Below are 12,840 nucleotides of genomic sequence, written 5' to 3' on the forward strand. Positions count from 1 at the left end.
TTGAATATGGGGATGGTAACTTAACCTAATCTGGAGAATGTTGTTGTGTTGAGGCATTGATTCACTGTACCAGGAGATGACTAAGCCTCTTAGTTCCTTGGATGTTGTAGGAATAAATTCTGAGAATCTACAAAATTGGCTTTTGAATGGAAATAGACTTTCATGGCAGCTAGCAGTAATTACTCTGTGTATATGTGAAGACTTTCTAAATTCACTTGCTGAAATAACCCATGTTTTATGTCTACAGGGTGTGATTGCAGCAATGAGAGATGGCTTTGGTTTCATTAAATGTGTTGACAGAGATGCTCGCATGTTCTTTCACTTCAGTGAAATTCTAGATGGCAATCAGCTCCACATTTCAGATGAAGTAGAGTTCACAGTGGTTCCTGTAAGCAAAACTTTCATTTTTCCAGAGTTTGGACACCATTTTTGTTGCTTCAGTTAACATTTTCTTGGCCTTTCTCTTCCAGGATATGTTGTCTGCTCAAAGAAATCATGCTATCAGAATTAAAAAACTTCCGAAGGGTACTGTTTCATTTCATACCCAGTCAGATCATCGTTTTGTGGGCACTATAGAGAAGGAGGCCACTTCTGCCAAATCCACTAGTCCAAACAAAGGCAAAGAGAAGGTAATAACTGAATTGAGGCCTTTTCTCTCCATAGGGTAAATAGTAGTTTTCTTGAAGCATCAGGCAACCAACTCTAGTTGTCTGTGTTTGGAAGTTTTTATTCTTTGTAAATATTTTAAATGCTGCTAATGTTTTAATGTCTTATTTGCCACTTTGGGGGGACTCCTTTTGGGAGGAAAGGCAATGTATAAATGCTTTAAATACGTTGCTTGTCTGAGGAAGAGGTCCAGCACATGACGTATTTGGATTTGCATTTTGTAGGCATTGACTTGCCAGGGTTAGAATAGTTAGATTTCCCCAAAAGGCAAATTGTAGGTAGTCTGTTGCATCTTAACTATAGTGTCAGTATTTTCATACTTTTCAGCAAGAAAGAACTGTGGTGCCTGATGGCTAATTCATATAGTTCCACCTCAGGCAAGGTTTTCTAGAGCACACACAGGTGTTTGTTGAAGAAGAAGAAAAGTAGGGTTTTATACCCTGCTTTTCTCTACCTTAAGAAGTCTCAAAGTGGCTTACAATCTCCTTCCCTTCCTCTCCCCACAGTTGGCACCTTGTAAGGTAGATTGGACAGAGTTCTGAGAGAATATTGCCTGGCCTAAGGTCACCCACCAGGCTTCATGTGGAGGAGTGGGGGATCAAACCTAGTTCCCAGATTAGAAGTTACTGCTCTTAACTACTGTACCTTGCTTTTTCTCTTCAATACTTTGGCAGCTGGATGCATGATCATGCACCGTTTAAATTTAAAGCCCTAAAGTTCAGATGTCCCGTGTGTGAACATAAACTGAAACATCTGTGAATGAGGCTTGAGTGACTTTGTCCATGGTAGCTTTTAAAGAATGCTCTTTCTGGTTGCATGAGAAGCTGTCATGGAAATACATTGATAGAAGGGTGAAGCCCAAGTATCTTAAATAGAGTGCCAGGCCGCATGCATTCATCAGACTGAAAGGAGTCTACTTATGGGCCCTGCGATCCCTGGCTGGCCCTGGGGAGGCTGTTGCACAGTGCGGCTGTGTAAAAGCTGTAATTCCTGGGATAGGCCTAGGAACATTCTTTGTCAGTATTTCCTTCAGACGGGAGCACCTGAAAATACTGGATTTACACAAATAGATGTCTTATGCAGTATGTCAAGTGTTGGTGGTGTATCTTTATAGCTTTTACACAAAATTAGCAAAGCCCTTACTGCGGAACCCTTGTTTAGAAGTTGCCCTGAAGCATTAAGGAAAGACTGGTCAAGAGTCTCCTACTCTTTTCCTGCATGATAATGGAATTTCAAAAGCTAGCAAAGCATGTAAAATGCCTTTGGGGGTTTTCATCCCTGGGTTACAGGGCTTGGTGGATTCTTGGGTATTAATACAGGGTAGATTTCTGGCTTATAAAACTGAACACTTGTAAGGCAAGTTTCTCTTTAAAAAAAATTAATGTGGAAACATTTTATTTCAGTTGTATTTTACAAAGATACTTTTGTTAGACACTTGAAATAAGAAAATGCATATTGCAGAAAACTGCTTTCTTGAAATCTTTTAATTAGGATTAATTAAAAGTTATAATGCTAGCAATGTCACTGTTTTTAGGATGTTAGGTAATTATACTGAGAAATGGAAAATGAGTTGCAAGGAGTTGATTCAACTTCATACTTCCTGTATTATCAAAAACTGGAAAAGTACAATATGTCCAACTTTTGCAGGGACTCTGAAGGTATATGATACATCATGTGTAAACAGGTGGTATCCACAAACTGACAAAGCTAGATTAATTTCTAATAAGCTATATTTGCAGTCCTAACTACACCACAATTATATTCACCAAACCAAGATCAGTTGGATGTTGATTAGCTTCACTTTTTGTGTTTCTTTTAGGAAGCTGAAGAGGGAATAATTGCTTATGATGACTGTGGTGTGAAGTTGACCATTCCCTATCAGGCCAAGGATGTGGAAGGATCTACTTCTCCGCAGATAGGAGATAAGGCAAATATAACTGTTCATAGTATCTAGCATATTGTAGCTTGTTAGAAGTGTGCTCATAGTAAGCACTGGACCTGCTTAATAGAAAAATGAGATCTCTACTAAATTAATGAGCATTTATTTTGCTTTGTATTTCACCCTTCCTGCAAGCAGGCTCACTATGTCTCTACTTCAGGGGTGGCCAACGGTAGCTCTCCAGATGTTTTTTCCCTACAACTCCCATCAGCCCCAGCCATTGGCCATACTGGCTGGGGCTGATGAGAGTTGTAGGCAAAAAACATCTGGAGAGCTACTGTTGGCCACCCCTGCTCTACCTTATTGTCTTCTGTGTGTTTCAGCAGAACGTATAGGTAGAACATTAACAGTATAAGAAGTTTTGGAGATATTGGGAGTAGGGTGACAAATAAAATGGGGCATTCAGAAGTGGTTCAGTACTGGCAAAAGTTGTGGTAACTTCATTGAGTAAAGAATATAGTTAAACTACTTCCGAAGCTGCATCTAACACTGCTAAAAGATTTCATGTTCAGTCTCTATAATGTGTTCTTCCATGCAGGTTGAGTTCACTGTCTGTGAAGTTAAGAGAACTGGGTTACAGACAGCCACCTCTGTCAGAATGCTTGGTAGGAACTACAGTTCAAAAAGGCTTTTGGGATATGTGGCAACCCTAAAGGATAACTTTGGATTTATTGAAACAGCCAATCACGATAAGGAGATCTTCTTCCATTACAGGCAAGTGACTGCATTTAATAGCTGCTCTGAACACTGTACCACCAATAAAGAGGTCAGTTGAAACAGCTTCCGCTTACTTAACATTGCTAGTTACTGGAATCCAAGTGACTGCTGGCAATATTTTGAAGATCTTCTTTACATTGGAAGGAGATCTATATGGACAAGCTGCTCTATGTATGATGTGAAGCAGTCATCACACAGAGCCTCAGTACTCTGGTTAAAATGTGGACTCAGAGCTGTGTGGCATGACTCTTCCCCCCTTGTGTGGAATATCCAGGATACAGAATTCCATGGGGTGGATTAGATAGTATGAGAAGAGTAGAGCCTTCCTATCTTGTTAGTTTATTTCTCTCTATTAGAGAATCTTCATTGAATTCCCATGGTATTTGTGAGAGTAGGAGATTCTCCAGCTGCCCATCATCACAGCTTGATAAAAGAGAAAGCTCTTGCTTTGTTCTAATCTAATGGTATTTTTCTGTGTGCATTTTAGAGGGGTCCTGTTTCTAATATTAGTGTTGAGTTAGTGTCCTAGCATCTTTATCTGCATGCAATGCTGCTTGCTGTTTTCCGCTGTGGAACAGATTGATTGGATGGGAAATAAGTAGAATAAGTTTCTGTCTCAATGCAGTCTGATATGACTTTTCTGACATAAGGCTGCTATTAAGCCTTAACAAGACAGAACTTGAGCCTTTTCTTATAAAACATTTATTTAGAATTAGAGTTGGTGGAGCTCATCTTGTTTTCCATGTCTGCTTCCCCACACTATTTTCTCTTTTGTTTCAACACTCCCATAGGTTTCCCTTTTCCCTGCTTCCCTCTTTCTCTCTTCTATCCACCAACAAATTTTCCTTTGTCCTACCCACTTAAGTCTTCAATTTTCTTTCCCCTTCATAATCCTTTTCTGCTTTTCCCACTAATTTAATTCCCTTTTTCATTCATGGCTCCACCCTTCCATTTTGACTGACAGAAACTTAGGCTTGGAAAGCTTGGCAATATTGTGATCTAAAATAGTGAGACCTCAGAACAGAGTCTTCAAGATCTCAGTGGGCATTCATCTCCTAAAGCTATAGTTGCTGCATCTATTATGTTTTTTTTTTTAAGATTTCAAAAAAAAAATCTGTAAAGCTAGGGCTACCCTCCAGTAGGGTAGAAAGAAATCTCCTCTGTCTGTGGTCAATTGTGTACATTTTTAAATCTGCATTCAAGGACCCAGGTCAGAACTAGATACAATGGTATTGTGCAGACTTCTGATGTTAATAGTGGAAGTTACTTTTGGGTGCATTTGCATGTGAAAGCACTTTGTAGTCGACATAGCAATGTTGTATGCAACAATATCGATGCAGTGTACACCTTAATAGTGACAAATGCACAATACATCTTCTAGACAAAGATCTCTGGTGAATTAAATATGGCACTTCTAGCTATTTTTCTTCAAACATGCAGTTCTTTAAACATCAGCACTGACTGGAGTTAATTTGTGCAAATAGTTAATACAAATGGTCTGTTCCTGTAAGCCATTAAACATAGGAGAAGGCAGAAAATACATTTGTAGGGCATTGTGGATCTGGGGCTGTTTCATATGATAATTAAACTGGTTTAGTAAATCATGAAATGAAGCTGGTTGCTTACAGTGGGCTTCTGCACTCCATTCTAATGTGAAGCCTTGAAAAAAGATTGTCAAGATTATTCTATTTATATTGGCAATTCACCTGTTGAAGTGTAAATGTTTTAATGGCTCCTCTGTTGCTGAAAGGAATCATTCTTGGTCACATTCATGTATCCTGAAGATTTTTGTTATCTGTGTGCAGTGAATTCTGTGGTGATATCGATAGCCTGGAACTTGGAGATATGGTTGAATACAGTTTATCAAAAGGCAAAGGAAACAAAGTCAGTGCTGAGAAAGTGAACAAGACACATACAGGTAAAGCTTTTTTTTAAGCCAGGAAGTGTTCTTCAGGGAATGTAGTAATGATTACAATTGAATGGATGCTTGCTTGTGGCATAAACTATATAATGTACTATTAAAGTGATAATTCCTTATCCGAAATAATTCATCTGAAAGGAAATTATAACTTCCAGGAAAAGAGTAGAAGTACCTTTTGAGATAGTGTTAGAGGATCATCTCCAAATAGGTTCAAATGAAATATTTCAGCACATTGTATGAATACTGTTGCTTTAGTTGCAGTATAAATAAAAGTGGTGGCTGTGGCAGCATATTTGATTTTGCCTTTACAGTACTAAAATTGTTATGCATGAGACGTGCATACTTAGGATTAGACAACTGTGAAAAAGAATGGCCAGTTTGGCCATTTTTGTTCCTAGTAAGCTGGGAAGAAAAGGTGCACAAGAATAGGTTTTGCCCCAAAGAGTACATGTTTGGTTTGTATGTGAGTGTGTGCTTCAAAAGAGGATGGTGTAACTCTTGGTAGCTTAAATAGAATGTTACAGATGCAGATCTTTTTACACATAACACAGATGTATTTATTTGGATTATGAATAGCAGGTTGAATAGGAAAAGTATTTAATGTTACATCAAGGAAAAATGCTTCTGAAGGGGAGTAAAATTCTGTTAGCATTGCCATAGCAGACAGATGTGTATTTAATGTGACATCTTAATTTAAAATATCATGTATTAAATCCATACCCTTTAAACAAGGGACAAAAGTAACTCTCATTCCTTCTTTTCTCCAAATGTCTCAGTGTTCCATTCCGCAGGTTCCACTAATCTTTAAGCAGCTTTTGGCAAATGAAGGGTGCTGTAGAAAGGAGGGAGCGCTAAGAAAGATGCATCTATAATTTATCTGTGTGCAGCGCTATATTTAAAAATGTGATTGTAGCAATACTTGCACAGTTGATCCTGCTTTTATGTGAGCAGAGCTAGGCTTACAGTTCTTTGGTTTTAGCCCAAAGTACATGAAATTCAGAAAACTGCTGATAAATTTATTATATAGGAAGAATTTCAAGGTACCAAACAGTTTAAATTGAAGACACAGAATCATACTTCTCTGTAGTCTTTGGTAGCAGTATGCTCAAAGTGCATGATACACATTCTGTGTTTGCTATGAACCTGTTGAATAGGCTGTTGGGAGGCTCAGCAATGGTGTCTTGCCTCAGGACATCTACTGAGGTCACAGGTGGTGGTGTAACTCAGTAAGGCAACTTTTTTAAATTTTAAAATCTACAGGTATATGCTTAAACTATCATTTTAGTTATGTTGAAGGGCATGCTTCTCTATCATTAAAAATCTGAAGTATCGTTGTTCTTGACAGACATTCTAGAAATATCAAAAAAATACTCAGTGCTTAATAAAAACATTTATGTGCTTTTCCCAAACCCCATACAGAACTGAAAAGGGGGATGAGAGAAAGGAAAGGCCCTTCATCTTTCAAACTGTGCATTGGTGTCTAAGTCCCTTTAAATTTTATAGGGCTACTCTTCTATAGGGGTAGACCTTCCCTCCTGACTTGGGTGTCTAAATCTTCCCAGGAAAATAAAGGCCAGTTAAATTTTGAAGGGACCATGGGCACCAACAAACAACTGCACAACTCCTTCCCTGCTGTTCCTGTCATCCTGACAGGATTCTCAAATCTGATGTTATTGTGTATGATGGTGCTGGATTTGAGTTCTGTTGTGTTCTGTTGTGAAGATAGCTGCTGTGTTGGTTGTCACTGACCCAGCTTAATACCTCAAATACTAAACATGTTAATGGATCAGCAAAATCTGACTTCATACCTGTAATATCACTAAGTCATGGCATCTTTGGGTTAGGGACTTTAGTTTAAGATACTGTTAAAATATTGGCAGCTGTGCTGAACAGATGTTACCAGATATTGCAGCAATTTTAATTCAGGAATTTTACCCATTATTGAGGAATAAGGCCTCTGACCAACTTCAGTAGAATGTTCTTGGACAGTCTGGGCACTCTGAATTGATGTTGTATGGACCCCAGTTAAAAAAAAAAAGCCACACATTGTCATGGATTGCAGTGAGGAGGGAGAGATGAATGAAATCATCCTTTCTACTTCATTTGAAAGGACGGTGATGGGGTTAAGTTGGGAAGGAGTAATTTCATCTGGATTTGCCTCTTCCCTCAGTCCTGCATAGATTTCTTTATTAGTCTGCATGGTTTCCCCAGCTAAGCACTGAGTTTTCATGGGTCAAAAGAAGGGAAATGTAGAAAATCTGCTTTCAGCTCCTGTACTTTGAGATCTCAGTCTTCTGAAAGTTTTTAGTTACCAGTGTACAGACCATTGTTCTGTATATTGCTAGTATGGTGACCTAAGAAAGAAGAAATAAATATGACCCAGCTTGCAAGTAGCTCTTCAGTCAAAATGTGTGTTTTACTTGAACTCTTCTTAATGCTTAAATTCTCAACATTTGGTGGTATGCAAGCAACTGCAAAAAAGGCAAGCACTTATATTTATCTGGACATAGTGATAGTTACTCTACCGGCTTAACTGTTTTGACTACTTAATATGTCCTAATTGTTCAATTGTTTAACTGTCTATTTATTGATTGTTGTTGTGTAGCCGTTGGTTTTGTTTGACATGTTGGAATCCGCCCTGAGCCCATTATGGCAGAGGGTGGAATATAAATTATTTATCTTATAGTACAATTATTGGGAAATTAGACTCTTCTCCACTATGACAGTGGACTTTCACATTGTTTAGAACAGGGGTGGGGAATGTCCATCCCGGGGGCCATTTACGGTCTTCGAGATCACTTCATCTGGCCCTCGGAGATTGCTGGGCTGAGCCGAGCCATGTGGCAGCCTCTCTGGGGCCTGGCTGGCTGGCAAGGATTGTGGAGCCCAGCTGCATTGTGCAGCAGCCTCCTCGGGTTCCTGCTGGGCTTTTTCTACAAAAAAGCCCTGGACCTGGGCATTGGCCTAGGGCAGCAGGCCGTGTGTGCGTGTGCCAAATTAGGCTATCTCCACATGATTTCAAATAGAAAAAACAATTATTTGCATTCATTTTGCCAGCCTGAATTGTTCTCCCTCAGTGGAGCAGTTTTTTAAGTTGATAATTTTGTATGGCCTGCGAATGATGTTATAAATATCCAAATTGCCCTTGGCAGAAAAAAGGTTCCACATCCCTGGTTTAGAACAATATTCTGTAGTATTAGGCAGACTCTATAGCTGTGTGGAATCTATGTGTATCGGGGTGGTGTTACACCTCAACTAACTTTTCATTGGGGAATATTAATATTTCTTAGCTCAAAATGGTGAGTCTACGAGAGGTGAGGTGAGCCGGGATCTCTGTCTATGTTTATGGAGATAGACCACTGAAAATCCTGTGGTTAATAATGGATTTTATTATAGGTATAGGCTTTCATATAGTTACATCTCAATCAAACAATTTCAAGCATACAAGAGGAATACAGTGGTTAGCTGAATAAGTATGGACGGTGGGTGAGGAGGTTATACAATACCTAGATCTTGCAGGGTAGGCTCAGTCAGAGGAAACACAAGGCCTCTGGAGGGAGCTTTCTCTTGAGAAGAAGGGGGGGGTTGAGGGTAGGAAGGGATGGAGGGAGGAGAGGATGGAGGAATTCCCTCTTCCCCCCCCCCACTCTAATCTTGACAGGTGGAATTGCCTGTTTTCTAGGGTAAATTACGTCACATCAAGTGATTCAGTTACCCAGTGAGGAAGCAGAGTGTCACACCAGTGGAAAATCAGAGTCATATGTGGAATATCCAATCAGAGATCATTGTGTCATAGATCCATACCCCAATGGAGGAATTTTAATTACACTGCCCAAATGATGTTTTATGGCCCTGTTTTTCCAAACTGATTCCTTTGAAGCTCCCCAAAAGTGATAGATTTCTCCCTTATTGTCAGACATGGATAGGCATCCATCAAGTGTTCAGGAAACTGGTTGACTTTGATAGCCTTAGCAGTAATTAAAGAAAAATAGAAACTTTGTTCCCTGTCAGAAATGTGAGACCAGTTTACAGGTATACCACACATTCACAACAAGTTGGCCACTTAACCTTTAGCCTTTGCGTTTCTGCTGTCTTGCCCTGAAGAATAACAGAACATATATACATACATACATACATACATGTGTGTGTGTGTGTGTGTGTGTGTATATGCCATTTATTTGTGTTGCAGGGTTCCTGGTAACCCTTATTTTTTATGTTTGATAACAGGACTTAAAAGGTTGCCAAAGGAAGTGAAGGAACTTTTACAGCTCTGCCCACTAGTCCCTCTCTGGGCCTGGAATTCTTCATTTCCAGGAGCAGAAAGATGGATGCTTCTTAAGCTTTCAGCATTGGCCACCATGTCTGTCCAGCCTGTGAACCAGACTTGACATCATTCCAGCCTGCCTGGGGCCTAGAAGGAACTGGATTTTTCTCCCTTATGCACAAGAAAGACATTCCAATTCAAATGGGCATTGCTGTGTCATATTAATATTCTAGGGTTACATTGCAATATCACATTCCAGGGGTGCATGGCTTGGGAATCAGTACAGGGGTGTCTTTCTGGATATCAGTGGCAGAACTATGCCTGCTCATCAGGCTTGCATGTCTTACCTCTGGCAACCTATACGTTTGATATTTCACAGGATGTATGTATGTGAAATCCAATGTGCAGCAGCCTGATCCTCACAATCCTTCTGTGGGATGATAACTTCTGAATCCTGTGCAAATGTTGCATCCAACACAGTTGTTGCCTGGCAGAATAAAAATGTTATGTGGGCAGATAGCCAGTTTCTTTACTACACATTGGTCTGTTTTTTATGGTCTCATTAATACTGCCCTTGTATCTTTTTCCATTTAAAATCTTTATTATTAATAGGTAGAAATTTCACATTTTTAGGCATTGATTTCCATTGATGGGATATATGTGTATAGATTGCTGGATCAGATAGTTCTCCAACATTTATAATTATTTTCATTTCTATCCCGCCCTCCCTGTAAGTGGGTTCAGGGTGCAGGTAACAGCAAAGTTAAAACATTAAAAACAGGTAAACATCTTAAAACAGCTATGCAATTTAAATCAACTAAAAGATGGTAAAAGATAAATGATCCAGCATTACATTTCATTTTAGGGAATCTGAGGTAGTTTTGCAGTTGGGAATCAGTTGGAATACATAGATTTCCAAAGTGAATAATTACTTTATCAAAACCTTAACCACAATTTCTTAACATGTTGAAGGAATTATGTTATTTCTGTACAGTAAACGAGCCATTTTAGTAACATTTGAATGGACAGTAGAAATATGTGTTCTGAGGGGGTAGATCACTTGCTTGATCTGTCTGGTTCTTTGGGATTTGACCTGTTAGTGTAATTATAATCCTCATGAAAGTTTATAATGTGTGTTACTTGATTTTGTAGTGAATGGCATCACAGATGAAGCTGATCCAACTGTTTACATGGGTAAAGTAATTCGCCCTCTCAGGAGTGTAGATCCCACTCAGACTGAATACCAGGGAATGATTGAAGTCATGGAAGAAGGTGAGTGATGCTTAGTTGTTCCAGTACTATATTGGTCCATACTGTACTGACTTTCCTACCTAGAAATGTTGACTGAAATGAGCCTTGCATTTATATCTTGCTTTTCTGCCTTCTTGGGGCAGAAAGTACGAAATTTATACAAAAGCTGTTAATTTTGAACTCTTAATTACAACACATTTCTCCCTTCTCTAGGGGAAATGAAAGGTGATGTCTATCCCTTTGGAATTGTTGGTATGGCAAACAAAAGTGACTGTCTGCAAAAAGGAGAGACTGTAAAGTTCCAGCTTTGTGTCCTTGGTCAGAATGGACAAACAATGGCTTGTAACATCACACCTTTCCGCAGAGCTACAGTGGAATGTGTGAAAGATCAGGTCAGTACTTAGCTTCTTAAGACATGTCACATTTACAGCGTTAATGCTGTGCTGGTGTAATTCAAACTTCATTCCTGAAAGAACTCAAAGAGAATACAGAATTTTCAAAAGAACAGGTTCAGAGTTGTGTGAGAAAGCATTTTTTCCAGGGTAAGATTAGGCCCTAGGACAGTGTTCCTGAATGTAGAATAAAAAAGAAAGGAGAGCAAATATTGATGGAGGTTTAGTTTTAGGATTTTTACTGCCACCAGTCTCTTTCAATGACCAGGTAGTCTGCAAGTCAGAGTATATTGGAGCTGGCAGTAGAAAAAAAGCTTTTCATTTAATTCTGGAAAGTGTTATTAGAGACTCTTCTAGTCTGTTCACCGAGTCCACTATCTTAGAGTCACATGCATGAGTCCCCCTCTCAATACAGACCTCACTGTTTCTGCCTTAAGGCTGCATTCAGTGTAGATATGAAGCTGATATAGTCAGAATTAGTTTCCATCTAGCTTAGCACTGTCAACTCTGGCTGGCAACAGCTTTTCTCCCTGGCACTGTGTAAGTTTTGCAACTGTAAGTTCCATAAATGGAATATAACATTATGTAGCATTGTAGTAACTACTGGTGAATTACGCAACTTTAAAATTGTCAGAGAAAATTGTTAAAGATTTTCTGTTCCTTGGCTCAGTTACTAGCCAAAAGAGACTGCAATGAAAAAATCAGGAGATTGAGATTTGGAAGATCAGCCATGAAAGTTCAAAGATCCTGAAGTTTAAGGATGTGTCACTGAAAGATCAGGATAATTCATACTGTGATATTCTCCATTACTGTGTATGGATATAAAAGTTGGACAATGAAGAAAAGTTGGGAAGAAACTTTTTTTTTTGCCATTAAGTCACAGCTGACTTATGGCAACTCCAGAGGGTTTTCAAGGTGAGATGTCCAGAGGTGGTTTGCCATTGCCTTCCCCTGTGTAGCAAGCCTGGTATTTCTTGGTGGTCTCCCATCCAAATATTGACCAGAGCTGACCCTGCTTTGCTTCTGAGATTAGGCTAGCTAGGTCAGGGCATGGATGCTTTAGACCACCAAAAAGAAAAATAAGTGGATTCTAGATGAAATTCAACCCAAATTCTCCCTAGAAGCTAAAATTACTAAACTGAGGTTATAGTACTTGGTTTTATCATTAGAAAACATACAGTAATGCTAGGAAACTTGAAGGTAGTAGGAAAAGAAAAATATGCAGCATGAGATGAAAAATGTGGCTCTGAAATCAACCCAAAAAATCCACACACAAACATCTGCTGCCCATCCCAAACTCACCCTGTCTTCCAACCTTTGCAGGCCGGCTCAAAAAGCTACCATTTCCAAAGAGGTAGCAAATTTCTGAGTTGACAGCCAGTTGCCCTGTCAGTGTCTGGAGGCAGCAGGGCAGATGCAAGGTGATTTGATTGTGTGAAAGTGCCAAGCCAATTCTGCCTTTATTGCCCCTTAAAAACTTGGGAGCGCTTAACTTGTTGGGGGAAGAAGAGCTGTCTGGCTTCTGAGGCGCCTCCGCTGAGGAACATGTGGAAGCTCCAGGATGATCTTTTTGAGCCGGCCCAGTTCGGGACACCTCCCAACTGCCCCAAACTGCCTCTCTGTTATTACCCCTAGAATCCCTATTCTAATTTTTTTTGAGTTCCTGTACAACATATAACTAATGTGTTTC

The 12,840-nt window shown here is 39.4% G+C and overlaps 1 protein-coding gene across 1 annotated transcript in view; it reads left to right on the top strand.

Annotated features, from left to right (window-relative positions):
* Positions 1–12,840, top strand: part of CSDE1 (cold shock domain containing E1) — a 34,478-nt gene that overhangs the window by 14,560 nt on the left and 7,078 nt on the right. The window contains exons 13-19 of the mRNA XM_060231179.1: positions 248–388; positions 471–629; positions 2,486–2,593; positions 3,144–3,319; positions 5,128–5,240; positions 10,660–10,779; positions 10,972–11,150. Of these exons, the coding sequence (XP_060087162.1) occupies positions 248–388; positions 471–629; positions 2,486–2,593; positions 3,144–3,319; positions 5,128–5,240; positions 10,660–10,779; positions 10,972–11,150 (996 nt within the window). The remainder of the gene's footprint in view (positions 1–247; positions 389–470; positions 630–2,485; positions 2,594–3,143; positions 3,320–5,127; positions 5,241–10,659; positions 10,780–10,971; positions 11,151–12,840) is intronic.

The sequence above is a fragment of the Heteronotia binoei genome, chromosome 2 (assembly GCF_032191835.1).
Source record: "Heteronotia binoei isolate CCM8104 ecotype False Entrance Well chromosome 2, APGP_CSIRO_Hbin_v1, whole genome shotgun sequence".
Taxonomy (NCBI): domain Eukaryota; kingdom Metazoa; phylum Chordata; class Lepidosauria; order Squamata; family Gekkonidae; genus Heteronotia; species Heteronotia binoei.